The 15,972-nt window shown below is 38.0% G+C and overlaps 1 protein-coding gene across 2 annotated transcripts; it reads left to right on the top strand.

Annotated features, from left to right (window-relative positions):
- Positions 1 to 464: 464 nt before the first annotated feature.
- nhej1 (nonhomologous end-joining factor 1) lies at positions 465 to 15,570 on the top strand. 2 transcript variants are annotated; one of them, XM_072436076.1, is made up of 8 exons: positions 465 to 483; positions 2,261 to 2,464; positions 3,779 to 4,006; positions 4,359 to 4,497; positions 6,196 to 6,254; positions 14,201 to 14,384; positions 14,477 to 14,562; positions 15,033 to 15,570. In XM_072436076.1, exons 2-8 carry the CDS (start codon positions 2,282 to 2,284, stop codon positions 15,108 to 15,110), a joined length of 957 nt encoding a protein of 318 aa, XP_072292177.1. In that variant the 5' UTR covers positions 465 to 483; positions 2,261 to 2,281; the 3' UTR covers positions 15,111 to 15,570. The 2 variants fall into 2 exon arrangements, with proteins under 2 accessions (XP_072292177.1, XP_072292169.1); XM_072436068.1 differs by lacking the exon at positions 465 to 483 and adding an exon at positions 1,532 to 1,672 and having other exon boundaries at positions 15,033 to 15,568.
- The last annotated feature ends 402 nt before the right edge of the window (positions 15,571 to 15,972 follow it).

Below are 15,972 nucleotides of genomic sequence, written 5' to 3'. Positions count from 1 at the left end.
AGTTTATTATAATCATGGAGTATGGATTTGAATGTAGCCGTAATAAATGTGTTATTTCAGATTAACATGATACATTTTTAAACTTGGTAGGAAGGAGGATGTAACTTTGGAATGAACGAAGGGATTTTGGATAAAGTGAATCAAGGCTGTTGGAATAGCTTTGCAAATGCTATAATATTCTCTATGTGTACAAACCAAATTTAATTGGTCAACAAATCCCTTTGGGTTTTATTGTGTGATTTTGAGGGTAATTGAATGGATGTGGATGCTCGTTGATCCTAGAGGCAACATTTATTTTTAAAAAGGGGCATGGGTCTAATTTACTTTTATAATCCTTAATACACATATTAATACTGCAAAGGATATTTTTAAGTGTTATAACAAAGCGTGTCCTGTGTATTAAGCGGAACCCTTGTTACGAGTTTCTTGTTCCACCTCGGTCCCTGCTCTGAGCTGCACGGAAGGAACGCCTGACCTGTCCCCGTATGTAAACAAACCATTTTGTGCCGAAAACGTTCGTATATTTATTAAAAACAAGCGTGTGAATATTTAGAATTACACTCTAGACACGGTTTTATTCAATTGTCAGTTTGTTTCCATAAATCATTGCAAATGATTATGATTTTGATAGTTATACAAGCCAACCTATGGTAGAAAAAGCTTCAGTTGTAGTCATCTGGACTCAGTTTGAAAAAATAATTTATTCAAACTTTTTTTTCAAACTGAGTCCAGATGACTACAACTGAAGCTTTTTCTACTATGGAACACGCCTGGACGAATGAGGGATTACACCGACACAAGCCAACCTATGGTTTTAACGACGAAAAATGAACTTTATTCATCTGCTGTAGGTACAATATATTACAGTAGCGTAATGGTAGTAGTTTGGCTGTATTTGAATGTAATTAAATGTAAAGTAAACACTAAAATGGACTAAATTACAATTTCCTCACGTTTAGCAATGTATTTTTCTTATGAAATGTGTATACTTCCCTGTGATTTATGGCATTTAGAGACACATTTGTTTCAAAATATGGGATTGGTTTAATAATACTGTTCTGCCTAGTGCCTACAATGGACATATTTGTTGTTGTTCTATGTTGTTGTTGTTGTTGTGTTACTTTTAATGGCGGTTGGCAGCCAACTGAAAAGGTGCATTTACTGCCACCTACTGTAGTTGTGTCTTCAAAGTATGTGTTTTATGCTACGCCATGGAAAAAGAAGGAGAAAGAAAGGGAGAAAGAGATGTTGGTATGTTTTTCATACCAAAGAAAACATAGCTTCTGAGCCAAGCACTACACTTTACTTAACTTCTGTTTACCCAATTCAGGTATTTTTATTTTTTAAGTATGATTCAAGACAAAAGCAATCATTTGATGCATGCTTTTTAATATAGATATATTCTGATAATTCTTTCTAATGGAACTTTGACCATCTAGCTGTCTTGAGCAGTGCGTGCCAGACCTGAAACCCTCTGGCCACTGCAGTTGGTTCCTTTGAATTTAACTCCAAAAGTCTCATAAAGCTTCTGTATTTAGCTCGAGTTCTCCCTGAAACGCTGTTATCCTAAGTACCCTGATCCACTCCTCTGTTTACGTTTTATTAGACCCAAACACTGTCGTTATGTGGCTTTGACACTCGGAGACCAGGAGAGCTGCACATTCCTCTGAAGGTGATAGAGTTACAGCGCTGAAGAAGCAGAAAGTGAAATCAATTCACTAGAATTTATCTGGAAAAATATTGGACATTGGGGAAGAGAAGCTTGTAGATCAAGGCATGCACAGATGAATAATATAAATACAATTTGTGCTTAGTCAAATTTGCACATTAATTAAATACATCCAATAATTATTGTAGCCTATTTGTTCAACAAATAAATAATGCATGTATTTATTTGGCATTTTTAGGGTTTTAGCTTTTAGGCTTGGTTCATATAAATTTGATATTTAGAAAAGATTGAATTTACTGTATGCTCTACTGTACTGTATTAGTTTTTTTTTAAATAATCTGATCCAATGTAATAAAATTGCATCTACAGTAATATAAAAAAAATAAGAACAAAAGAAATGAATGTTTTTGTGTGTGTATGTAGTATATACAAGTCCCATTCACCAAAGTAGTGAATGTAACTTGCTTTGTCTAGTTTATCAATAGAATTATGGCATTCAATTTGTACAGATACAATACAGATTTAGACTCCATACTGTCATCCTTTGAGCTTACTGTCAATTAATTGTCTCTGTTTCATGTCCCTCCTCAGCTCCTGTAGCCCTGTCCTTAGATGGCGTCTATTGTGGTCCCTTCCTCCCTCCCCTCCTGTCCCTGGATTCCCGTAGACATTGGTGACTCAAGGTTCCTCTGTAAATGTTGGTTCGGTCAGACACAGTACCACGTCCTCCTGATGGACTCAGAGTGTCTGTGGGAGGAGCAGATGAAGGCGGAGGACATTCAGGCTCGAGCACAGGTGAGCGTTAGGTTCTTGGGTCCATTTCAGTGTTTATGGACCAAGTTTAGCTCTGGTTTTGTCCTAATTCAAGCCTGCTTTAGGGCAGGTTTAGACACAGCTAGATCATCAACTTGATTTTGTCCTAGTATAATGTTGCTAACAGTGTTTGATTCAATTATTTTAGTCTTAGGCCGCCGTGATTTTATTACTTGGTTTCCGAGATTTGAGATTATTGATTTACACAATATAAATAAAATAAATTATTATCATTTTTTTTTTTTATAAATTACCACTGACAACGCAAAATAGCATTAAATGAAATATAAAAAGCGGTATTTAGTCAAAAGATAAGAGCGCATGAAGCGTGACGGAGCAGTTCCGTCCCTGCGCGGTCCCGGCGAGAGTGCGCGCGCCCGTTTCCTTCGCCTTTATATCGCAAATACACATTTTAAACCCGTTTACCACATTTTCTCCAGCGCGTTTTGCCGTGACTAAGGCTGTACACCTAGAAGTGTGAGTTCTTAGTGTAAAACACGCTAAATCTACTGTTACATGCTCCAGCGCGCCGCGTCTCCCCCCCTCTCCTCCCGTCTTGGTCATACCCTGAAGAAAAAATCTTTTAAAATTGAAATTATATTTATATTTCGCCCGCCTGTTCAATATATTTCATTTAAAAATCCGTAAACCAAGTAATAGAATAACTACGGCCTTAATAAAAATAATCCAAAATGTCTAGTCTTGTCTAGTGATTAGACCTGGTTTTGAAAATTGTTCTTCCAAAGTGTGAATTCTACTCCAAACCAGATGCCTTTATTGACAAGAGGATTGGCTTCAGAAAAAGACCCAAACTGACAAAGGAGGTGTTTTTGCTTCACCAAGAATGTTTGCTGCCATACTTTGGAATAGACGGCTAGATAAGTTACAGAGTGCACCTTTAAAACAAATAATATATGTGCAGTTTAGTTTATCATACTCTAGATGAGGCATGTCCAGACTACGGCCCGGGGGCCAAATGCGGCCCTCAGACCAATTTTTGTTTAGTACTTTTTACTGTAAAATTGGAAATATTCAAGCATTTTGATATTTTGATGTTATCCCCACCTAATATTAATGTTCCAAGTCTTATTAACTGTGTGGAGGTTCATCGAAACAATGCCAAATGCAAAATTTTGAATGATTCACTGTGTCATATGACAAATTCAACATTGTCTGGTTGCTTGTTTTTGTTTGTGGCCCTCTGCTCCGTATAAGTTTCAAATTGCAGCCCTCAGTGAAAATGTTTGGACACCCCTGCTCTAGTTGGCCTTTATGACCCTGATCTTTTTCTTTCAGGAGTTGAACCGTCGTCTCCGCGCCTCCATCCAGTCCTTCTTCTCTCACCTGGTTGCTGTGGTGACACCGTGCCTGACAGGAATGGGGGGGGACCATGGTACAGCAAGAGGTCCGGATCTCGTGACCCTGCACCGGGCGGATTGTCACATGACACTGAAGCTGAAGAGTGAACTAGCTGGGTTGCCCTTTAACTGGGAGTTTCACTGCCGTCCTGCACCAGTCTCTACTGTAAATACTTAAGACCTGGTTTTCAACTGGTTTTGTCCTAGTTGTGAACTGCTGTACTTGAACAACAATACACAGGTTTAATCTGTGTATTGTAGTCCTAATTCAGTCCTGGATTAAACCTGGTTAAGATCTGATATGCATTTCTAGTCTAGACTTGACGGAAAGTATGGTACACCTGAATGAGTCCTCCTTTCACCCAGGATTAGTTCAAGTTTAGTCTGTGTAAAATGCCATTGTATCTAGTTCAGACCTAGTTTAGTTATAGACATACCTGATTTACTATTCATTTAGTCTGGGGTATAGTCTAAGTAGGAGTGCAGTACAACTATCTATTTTAGTCTGTGTTTTCCAGGCCTGTGTGCAGCTAGTGCGCCCCCTCTTGATGATGAGTGGAGCATTGCAGAGGCAGGTGGAGATCTTGTTCAAACAGCTCCAGAGGAAAGATGCAGAAATCCAGGACTACAGAGAGAATGGTGCCCAGCTTACCAGAGGTACAACACACCCACAAAGTACCGTGTCAGGGATCAAAATAATCTATATCCATAGTTTGCACCTTGTCATTGCAAAAGTTTGCTTTCTGAAAATATTAATCTTAACTTTCTCTGGCAGTCTTATTATTATTATTATTTGTCATTTTGCATCAATTTATTAACTTATAATTAGCGATGACGCTGTATACAATTTTAGAGTCACAATTATTGTGAGGAGAAATATCACGGTTTGCGATAAATCACGGTTATCAGCAAAAAGAAAGGAAACATTTATATTGTATTTTTTATGTTTAAAATGTAGTTTTTTTTAACAATTAAACTGACTACTATTTAATACAGCAGATCATTTTAAAAAGAAAATATAATGGCCACAAATAGATTAAATAATATAAATGTATGCTTATTGGCCCCTCATTGTAGCTCGTTCAAGCATTATATCAGTTATTAGTGAGATGATGAGCTCCATGGTAATGCTCAGGGGCGGGGCTTGGGACTTTGAGAAAGTCACTTTCCTTTTGCTCACATCAACAACAAACAGCTTTGTGAACAATAAAAACAGCATTTACAGGTAAGATTACATTCTGGCACTACCTGTCTCCTCTTCTCCTCCGCCCTTTCTCTCTTTCTCCTCCTTTTTCAAGCTTGTGCGTTCTGTGGCTCTACTTGTGGCTTGCGCTCCAGCGCCATCAGTGATGCGGTCCCTCGCTCTGCCCTGTGTAAACTCATGAAGCAGCAGCATAAAACAACTGTGCTGACTGTAGCCACCTTGACTTGCACTAGTGTGGACCTCTTTGTGTAACGCACATCGTTGCGCCTGGGGACATTTCTGTGGTATACACAGAAATAATCTACTGTAGCCATAAATAATTGCGGTGATTGAAAAGCTGGTTAATCTTGATATCTCTACTTGTAATCGATACAAATTGTCTTGATAGTGCTGCCCAGTGGTCGAGTGGTTATGGCACAGGACACATATGCCAGGCTCCAAGTGCAGCTGGCCACAGTGTTGAGTTTGAATCCTGACAATGTACTGCATTCCCATTTCACACTGTCCTTTCCTGTCTAAAGCTTTCAGGCCAAAGAAAAGTCTTAAAAAATAAAATAAAAAAAAGTATTGATTAGCATATACCATATACTGTAATTTTCGAGCTTTGAGATGCTACTTTCCCCCCACACTTTGAACCCTGCGGTCCATGCAATTGTGCATCTAATTTATAGATTTTCATTGGCTAACGGCCACCAAGGGGCACTCTAGCAGGAAGTGCAAGTGTTTGACACACTGTAAAAGAAAAATGTTAATGTATGTATGTTAAGCTTCAAAACGTGTGTTTTTTTACAATCAGACTCATATTCACTGAGAAATAGGTCTAAGGAGGAATTGAATATAGACGCGCGGACATATGATGCAGCGCCCCGCACTGAAATGAAAATTCACTACAATTGACCATCTTTATGTATAAATATCTCATGTTACAACATGGGCGGCTTATTTACAGGTATATGTACAATTTATTTTTTCTTTCTAAATTTTGTGCGTGGTGCGGCTTTTATTCAGGAGAGCTCTATAGTCCAAAAAAAACCTCTACAGTTACTGTAAATGTAACATGTTTATTATGTAAATTGATGTGTGTCTATATTTCATTCTAAAAAAAGGATTTGCATTTGCTAATGTTGATGTTGGTTTTGTGTTTTTCTCAGAAAGACTCCAGACCGAGCCGTTTGAAGAGGAGGCTTTCAGACAGGACTTCATGACAAAGGTACAATCTGTTGCTCTCTGATATATTGGTCTATTGTTACTACTACACCACATTTAAGATAAAACAACAAAATCTCGTTTTTTTTTTTTTTTTACTAATAAAAAAGATTAACTAAAGATTTAAGCTCACAATGAAATAATTTGGATCTGGTCACTGTTCTGTAGAAAGGACCATGAAGCGGTCACATATCATTACAATTGTAATACATTGTTTGCTTTACTGATTGTAACATTGCAACTTTCATCACGTTTTGATAAAAGACAAATATTGAATAAAATGCTCTTGTTTGTTTGGCATTTGATTGTAATCCAAATGCAGTTAGATGAAATAGACAGAAAGTTTTAGTCACCGCACAGAAATTCCTCACGTGGATCTGAAATGCCCCAGTCTCAGAAAACACTCCACACTCACTGGACTCACTCATGTTTTTACTCAAGCCTTCTGCTAAAATTGTATAAAGAAACACAAATCTCACAACATTTTCACATAATCTATGATATATCAATGATTTTCTTTCGGTTTCTTTTTTTATTGAGCATTTTTATAATTTTCTCAGGCTATGCCTGGTTGTGGTTTAGTCCTATTTTAGTTTTGCTATAGTCCCCGGTTTTGTCCCTGGTCCAATCCGTCTCTCTGAGCTGTAGATGATTCAGTTGAGGTGGCGTTTATCGTCTCGGTGCAGGTTTTTCTGACTGACAGTTATCAGTTTGTGTCCATTTCCATGACACTCGTCTCCATGACCCCCGCCTCACATGAGCAGTCCATATCTGGTCATCTTAAAGGCCCAACGTTATAGGCCTACTTTATCAACGCTTTTTCAATTTTTACTTTCGAACATCTTTTTTAATGCAGCAATTCTGGTGTATACTAAACACAATTATTGTCAGTACAAAGCAGTTAAATTGAGACTAAACTGTGACTAAAAGTGCTATGTGCTAACAGAATTCTGGTGGTGGACTGACCCCCTGCATGATTCATGGAGACCCATGGAGTTAAACCCAAACTCTGGAACATTCTCTTTATAAATGGATCAGTTTTATGCAATTCTGTGGAATTTTCCTCGCAAATTAAGAACATCTCTATGGTCTCTAAGTTACGAGCTTTGTGGAAAGACACTGTGGCCCTCAATGTAAGAATGCATGTTTTTCAAATTCTTTTGGTGCAATAAAAAACATCTATAAAGACATTAATGCTTTTACCTTAATTTAGTTTTAGGCCGAAATCTTACTTGGTGGGGCTTTACGTTGTAGTGAAGGCAATTGGAGACAGAAATTAGTCCAAAAACACTGTAGAGGACCTCCTGGACGCAGACCCCCACCTTGTGACATCACAAGTTGAAACAAAGTGTTCTGAGCTCTGCAGAGGGAGACATACAGAACTAACATGTGAATTAGACAAAACACATTTCCATTTCCATTTGAAGTTAATATCAATGTTACAAATTGGTTAAAAGTATGTGGGAAAAGTGAAGTTTAATATGGAAGTTTAATATTAATACAGAAGAAAATGAATGTCTCTAAGTTAATTTCAAGAGGGAAATCTTCAGTGTGTATTTAAGGACATAACCTTTACTCGTGAGGCTGCAGAGGTGGAAGCTGAGGACACACCAGCAGAAACCAAGATGGCCGTCAGTAAATATGAGGTTTATAGTTTAAAACAGGGATGAAGGGGAAGAGAAGTGAGGCATGAGACAGCACGGCTCCAGAACAACCACATGTAAAGACCCCTAAGGCTAAAACTGGACCTGGTTAAATACACATCACAACTCTATTCCAAGAGGAGGAGTCCAACCCACAACCTCCTCACTGAGAAGAGCAGACAGGACGATAACCAATCTGCACAGAAGCACAGGAGTACATGCACACTCCACTCAGAGAGATCAGGAGTCTAACCCACAACCTCCTCACTGAGAGGAGCAGACAAGATACTTCTCACTGCCCGCTCGCATTCCTCAGATCAGTGACAAAAAAACTCCTCTAATTGAAAGAGCTGTATTTTGTCTCTTTGAATTTCCCAAAACATTGGTGTTTAGAGCTCCTCTGCTCTTCTTGGATCTGACCATATAAATTCAAAATACTCAAAATAGAATTCTCTCACTGATGTACAAGCTTTTTCAGGTTTTAACTATGTTCTAAGTTTCCTTAACAAAATGCTGGGTTTCCCTTATGGTGATCTCTTTTTAAATGTCATATACAGTGAGTACGGAAAGTATTCTGACCCCTTTTAAATGATTCACTCTTTGTTTCATTGCAGCCCTTTGCTTTTATTTCCTATTAATGTACACTCAGCAAACCAACTTGACAGAAAAAAAAAAACTTCTGATCTCTGATATTTGGCGTTAATTCTAAGCAGCATGTGTGGAAAAAACCAGGCACTGCTCATCATCTGCTCAATACAATCCCAACAGTGAAACATGGTGGTGGCAGCATCATGCTATGGAGGTTTTTCAGCTGCAGGGACAAGACGACTTGCAATTGAAGGAAAGATGAACGCGGCCAAGTACAGAGATATCCTGAGAAGAAAACCTTCTTCTCCTCAGACTGGGCCAAAGGTTCACCTTCCAACAAGACAATGACCCTAAGCACACAGCTAAAATAACAAAGGAGTGGCTTCGGGAACAACTCTAACCATTCTTGACTGACCCAGTCAGAGCCCTGGCCTAAATCCAATTGAGACCCATAGGGTACATTGCATTAAACTGCTGAAGAAGACAATAATCATCAGATCAATCATCATCATCAGAATTATTTGGTGAGCAACTTTTTCTGAAAGTAAAATAAAAGTAAATATACAAACCAAAACAAAACATAAAATAACTTATTTATAAATTAAATCAGTTCTTGTTCTCATATAAATTAGTAGATTATAATTAGTTTGGTAGTATTCAGTTTGAGCGTACCCCATTTTGAGTAAAGTATTTGGTTCATCGTCCCACTGTGAGTAACAAATGCTTTTGAACATTCATTTTCTTATGCCCCTTTTTTATGTTTTATCTCCCAATTACATTAACTTCAAATTATAAATCAGATGTTTTGTCCTGAGAGTTGCTCCTACTTTAGCAGTAGTTTCCCAAAATACTTTTTCACTCTTGAATCATTTGTTCGAGCACTGAACTTCAACTACTTTTGAACAGTCTTCTCAACTTCCTCTGTATTAAAACGGTTTATATACTACTCTTGAGAGTAATTCTTCCTTGTTCCCGGTGTTTCTGGACTTTGCTCCGTGTTGAGCTGCTGAGGTTTCTCCTGTTAATACGACTGTGTTATTGTGATTGTTCTCAAGGTCATTCACCTGCTCCACACTGGTGTCTGCTCTCGGTCTGTTTGGAGATGATCCTGTAGAGTTACCTGTGCAATACATGACTCAACTAATATCATAAACTAAATCATCTGGGAATTGTCAGAAATGGTCTGTTTTTCATTGTTAGATTTAGTCCTGGTTTAGTTTTGAGTTTGTCCTGGTTCAGCCTTTACAATATACATTTTATTTTATTTATTTTATTTATTTTATTTATTTTATTTATTTTATTTATTTTATTTATTTTATTTATTTTATTTATTTTATTTATTTTATTTATTTTATTTATTTTATTTATTTTATTTATTTTATTTATACGAGTTCTTCTATTAAGAGTGTTTTTATAGTATCTGTCCTTTTCCTCTGTATCTACCTGCGTTGCAACTATGAAATTTCCCCATGTGTGGACAATAAAGGAATATCTTATTTATTTCTGACGATTTTTAAAAGTTTAAAACATAAAACGCATAACAAACAGAACAGGACCAGAAAGCAAAATGAGTAATAAGGAGTGGTTTGCCTCCTTGCTGCCACAGTTTCTCCAACATTCAGCATTTCCTTATGACATGGTGTGTTGAAAAAACAGGACACATTTTTCCAGCTAAATTCCCTCCAGACATGTGACTTTGAGGTTTTCCACTGGGATGTACAAACACTCTGTCAAATCAATATTACCTTCTCTTTCCTATTTGTTTTTAATATATTTAGTAGAGTAGTTATCTAGATTAGAAATGCATTGATATCATTTAGTCAGATATTATTCCCCTTAAACGTTCTGATTTATAAACCGTGGTAACAATTTCAATCAGAGTTGAAATTGTCATATTTTTGTTAAATTTCCTGATTATAATAACTCCTTTTTTGTAAGTACCTATAAAAGTGTTTCTCCAAGCCAAAGCTTTTCATGTGATTATCTTTTACAATCTGGTGAAAAAACGTTATACCTTGTATAGTCCAGCCCTTGAATCTCAGGTCAGTTCTATTTGATATAAAACCTTGGTCATACACCAATCAGTTTTTATCATCTGTGTTCAGTTTGTATGTTTTGATCAGCTCTTTCCCTGTTGTATTGAGATCAATATGGCCACTCCCCTCTTCTCTTATGTTTGCCCCTGTATGAGGGAATAGTTAAGTCTGTTATAACCAAATTGAATAAATTTTTTATGTTCTAAATCGTTTAAATGGTTTCTTGAAGGTATATAATATGATGTTTTTCTTTTTTCATCTTTGCCAATTTCTTTGACTGCCATGAAATTATTCCTGTAATTCTGCTTTTGTTACACAGCTCTCGGGTCGAACACAACACATAAACATAGGAACCACAACAACTGAACACAATAGAATAAACAAACTGCAAACAAAAAAGTGCAGAGAGCTCACAGACTGATCCAAAAAGAGATCAGAGGGAAAACCATTTTCTAGGTAAAAAAAAAAAAACATCTGTTCAGTTGAATAACTTTTTCACATTTGATTAACGTTTTCACATTTTCAAACCAAAGTTGTAACACACTGGCTCACATTAGGCAAATACTCACGTTACAGTACTGTCCAGATCCCTTTGAAATCTTACAATTTCTTTAATTCTCGTCTAACAAGTTACTGTTCCTCAAGCTCCAGTTTTACAGGATCAAACCTGAATGACAAAATAAAGTTGAAGGGACAAAACCGCCCAGATAAAAAAGAAAAAAAAAACTAGATGTATTTTTAGATTTAAAGGTGGAATGGACGATTTTTTTCAGCAAATTTTTTACCATATTTCCTCGTGGCGTGGATAAATCGTTTGTCCTGCCACGTATCAATCATAAAACGCACCTACCGCTCACCTGCAGCCGCGTCAGGCTCGTCCCCACGTTTCCGTGTGCCTAAGCGCATGGATCTATCATAATATAGTTCCCTCAGTGTACGGGGCAAAATGAAGACGGAGAAAGACAGTTCGAGCTGACGCAGAAGTGGATAGAAATCTAAGGGAGACGAGAGATGCAATGCGCTCCGTTGCGCTAATAAACAAACGCACGTGTGTGTTGTATCAGTCCGCACGGGGGAGTGCGCATGCGCACTTCCGCCTGAGTTCTCAAATCGCCGAAAAATCGTCCATACCGCCTTTAATTAAAAATTCTAAATTTTGCTTCCAAAATTTTAAAAATTATAATTTTTTTATATGTTTATTTGTTATATTTTAGTTTAGTTTTCTATTGTATCGTCAATATTCAGGATTATTGATTGACCGAATAATCTTGACATCTATAGTTCAGACTTTTGCGTCTGGTTTAGGCCGTTTAATCCTTGGTTCAGTCCTACATGACTCCAGCTTTAGTCCTGTTTCAGTCCGAGCCATGTTTTAACCCTAATTTAAACCTTAATTTAGTGCTGTTTTTTTTCCTATTTTAGTCTTAGTTTAGACCCTGGTTTAGTCCTGGTTCAGTCTTGGTTTAGTCCTGGTTTACTCCTATAATAGAGGTGTTCTTCTCCTATGGCATCTTGTATTCCTAAAGCAAACCCGTGGCTCAAACGTACATTTATTTTATGACATTTTAAACCAACAGAAAACAGAAATACAGCAAAGCCTCAGGAGACTTGACCGCAGCAGCAGGAAAATATTTGAGCTGCTAATTTAGACACGGGCCACGAAGATGAGAGGGGAGGAGGAGAGGGCAAGGGAAAGGAGGAAAGAGGAGGAGGAGGTGAAAAGAGAAAGAAAGATTGTGGAGAAAAGTAAAGGGAATAAATGGAGGAGTTGAAAAGAGAGAGAGGCAATGAAGAAGAGGAGGAGGAGGTGAGAAGAGATGAGGTTCCTATATCTGATAGAGCCATGTTCACATAACGCTTTAAGGGAAGACATCCTGATACTGATATAGAGGATGTATACTGGGCCTGTTCACTATAAACTATTCAAACGGAGAAGGGTTCTAAACCTGGTTAAATCAGGACTAAACTAAGATTGAACAGGGAGTAAATCCGGTCTAATTCTAGTCTAATCCAGGAATGGACCAGCATTATTTCAGATCTAAACCAGGTAGGACTAAACAAATAATTTGAACTGACCTGGGTTTAATCCAATACATTTTTTAAATTAAGAAAAAAAGCACACTCAGTTGGCTATTGTCCAAGGTGCTGAGGGTCTGAGCATCTTTGCTTGAAACCATTTTGTAAACTGTGGTCCAATGAAAGAAGCAACTTCCTTTTTGAAGTTGCTTTACCTTGCATTTGGACATACACAATTATATTGCTGTTTGTTACCGTTTTATCTGGTCAAAGGTTGAACGGACGATTTTTTTGGCCCAAATCTGAGTCTTATTTCCTCATGGCGTGGACTGCCGATTAGTCCTGCCACGTATCAATCATAAAACGCACCTACCGCTCACCTGCAGCCGCGTCTGGCTCGTCCCCATGAGCAGCACGTTTCCGCGTGTCTAAGCGCAATGATCTACCATAATATAGTTCCCTCAGTGTACGGGACAAAATGAAGACAGAGAAAGACAGTTCGAGCTGACTCAGAAGAAAACAGAAATCTACGGGAGACGAGAGATGTGATGCGATCCGTTGCGCTAATAAACAAACGCACGTGTGTGTTGTATCAGTCCGCACGGGGGAGTGCGGACTGATACAAAAATCGTCCATTGCGCCTTTAAATCAGTTATAAACCTTGACCAAACAAAGTCTAAACTAAGGATTAAACCTGGACAACCCCAGGATGAATCCATGGGTCTATATTGTTTTATACTCTTTTGTACAGTTGTTAACCTGTTCTTATCTCGCTCGTCATGCTGTAGTTGTGTGACTACAGCTATAAAACTATTTTACAACTATTTTGAACTTTAAGTATCACAACATGCATTGGGCAGACTAAACCTTTAGACATACAGGCCCAGCAGAGGATTTACTTCCTGGAGCAGCTGAGGAAAGCAAAGCTGCCAGCGTAGATGATGATGCAGGCAGTTCTACACGGCCATCATTGAGTCCATCCTCACCTCCTCCATCACCTTGTGGCACGCTGGAGCCACAGCCAGGGACAAACAGAGACTACAGTGCATTGTGCGCTCTGCTGGGAAAGTGATCGGCTGTGAACTTCCATCTCTGCAGTACGTTTCCAGGGCTCTGGGACGTGCAGGTCGGATCACAGCTGACCCTTCTCACCCTGGACACGGACTATTTGAGCCACTCACCTCAGGCAGGAGGCTACGGTCCATCAGGACCAGAACCTCAATAATTTTCTGACTCTAATTCTAAATAGTTTGGCTGTGGCTCAGTCAGTAAAGCTGAGCTGTATCACCTGAAGGTTTGAGGTTCAACTGTACTGTACTGACCAGTGCTGACTATGTCTTTGGAATAGTGTCACAGAACTAAAAATCGTTGTCGATACTAAGGAAAAAGCTTGATACTCTATACCAATTTCAGTACCGTAATATGTAAACCCCAAAAATAATAATTACTTTAATATTACCATGTGGTGTTATAGCTCTAGTCCAAAATGTTTACATCCTTCCACATTTCTCACAGACGCTGCAGGTGCTGAACTTTATTATTTCTTGCGGTTTTGAGCTCTGTACTTTGTCATGCTCTTAAAGGGCATTATAAATATAATTTGATTGGGTGTATAGACCTCAGACTCGAGTGTATTCCCACTACCTCTCTTCTTGTCTCCTTCTCAGACGCTACCGTTGCTCCTGGACCATCAGGAAGCTTCTCTGGACCTGGACTCAGATCTCCAGGGCCTCTTCTCCTGCATCATGTCCCGACTGAACTCATCCAAACGCAAACGGCAAAACTCAGTGGAGGAGGGGCCACTACCAGACGCAGAGGAAACGACTACACAGACACTGGAGCAGACGAGAGGTATGGACAATAAAAGATTACATGTGTTGGACTTTTAAACACATTATTTTCGTCAAACAAATATCAAATAAAATGGTGTATTGTTTCACGAGATGGAGCCGCAGATGTCGAGCTGAGTCAAAAGAAGGAGAAGAAACAAACTCCAGGGAAAAAGACTACTCAACCCATAATGCAACAGGTGTGTTCAAACCTTTAGTTTATTTAATTCATTTGTGAAATAAACGCTCAAATGGAGCTATTTGAAGGTCTTACTTCACATGTTATGGCTCAATATTGTAGTTATTGTATCTGAGTATAGGGCATGGCCTCTGCTGAGGGATAAAGACATTTAAAGCTGCTCTAGATGTAACTTTTCTGCTGGAGGGTCTGTCACGCGCTTGTCTCCAGGGAGATGTTGCTCCTTTTTTTGAAATGTTCAAAGCTTTTCTACCAGGATGGAAACAAGGGTAAGATATGATACCAAGTTATAGGTCGGATTAAGCTGTTAAATTACTACAGTTTACAGTGAATAACATGTTACATAATGATCTATGTATGTTATAGTTTAATACTAAATAAATATGAATTTGAGCCTTATAATATTGCTTGATGTCAGTTTGTAATTCTGACTTTTCTGTTCTAATACTTGTGTTTCTTCCTCCTGTCCAGTCGACGTCCTCTCCTCTTCTCACCACAGAACGACCTGCTCCCAAACCGAAGAAAAAGAAAGTGGGGCTCTTCAGGTGAAACGCTGCAGTGGGGCAAAGACTTGAACATTTTTAAAGTTTGGTTTTACTGCGGGGGAATGAGAGAGTGGGCCATAGCTAATTGTTTTAAATTTGAGTTGTTTTAGATGGCTTTTAGTCATAAAATGTTCCTTTTTATTGTGTTTTTAAATTATAAATCTGTTAAATACTGAAAACTCTCATAGATATGCCCCAGTGTAAAACTTGATCAAAGGATTTTCACTTTTTAGCTATTATTATTATTATTATTATTAGTGCTACTACTACTTATTAAAATGCTACTAGTACTTTTTATAATATTGTGTTACTACTAGAGCTGGGCAATTAGTCTGATTTTAATAGAGACATTAGACATTCAGTCATGTCTAATTATTTATAATATTCTCTGGTATAATGTCAGTAAAAGCATGGGGTCTGGGCCAGAGGTCAGGCCAGACTGTGGAGGAAGAAATTGAAAATGTTTTTGTATTAAATGACACTGATTAAAAGTCTTTCTTGATTATGATCATAAAAAACAACACTGAAAAGCATTTTCGTTTTTGAAAGGAAAAGTATGAAAAGAATCAAAAAATGTAGATTGCTCAATTATTGGAAAAGATTGCCATTCCTTTTTATGACATATTGACAAGCCCTAGTTACTACTCCTGCTACTTACATTACCACTGCTACTATAGTACATTAATCTACAACTACAAAACATATTTCCAGCCATTACTACTACTGATACTATTACTTACTACCACGACCACTTGTACTATCAGTAATTCTATTGCTACTTCACTGGTCCTAAACACAATATAAATAAATACAGCATTCTTTCCAAATGTCTTAAATATGTGAGTAAGTTCTGTTTAGTCTTGAGC

Source organism: Eucyclogobius newberryi, unplaced genomic scaffold (assembly GCF_026437365.1).
Source record: "Eucyclogobius newberryi isolate DKJ021-1_F unplaced genomic scaffold, fEucNew1.0.hap1 SCAF_1, whole genome shotgun sequence".
Taxonomy (NCBI): domain Eukaryota; kingdom Metazoa; phylum Chordata; class Actinopteri; order Gobiiformes; family Gobiidae; genus Eucyclogobius; species Eucyclogobius newberryi.
The sequence above is the reverse complement of the archived record's forward strand: the minus strand, read 5'-3'. Positions and strand labels throughout refer to the sequence as shown.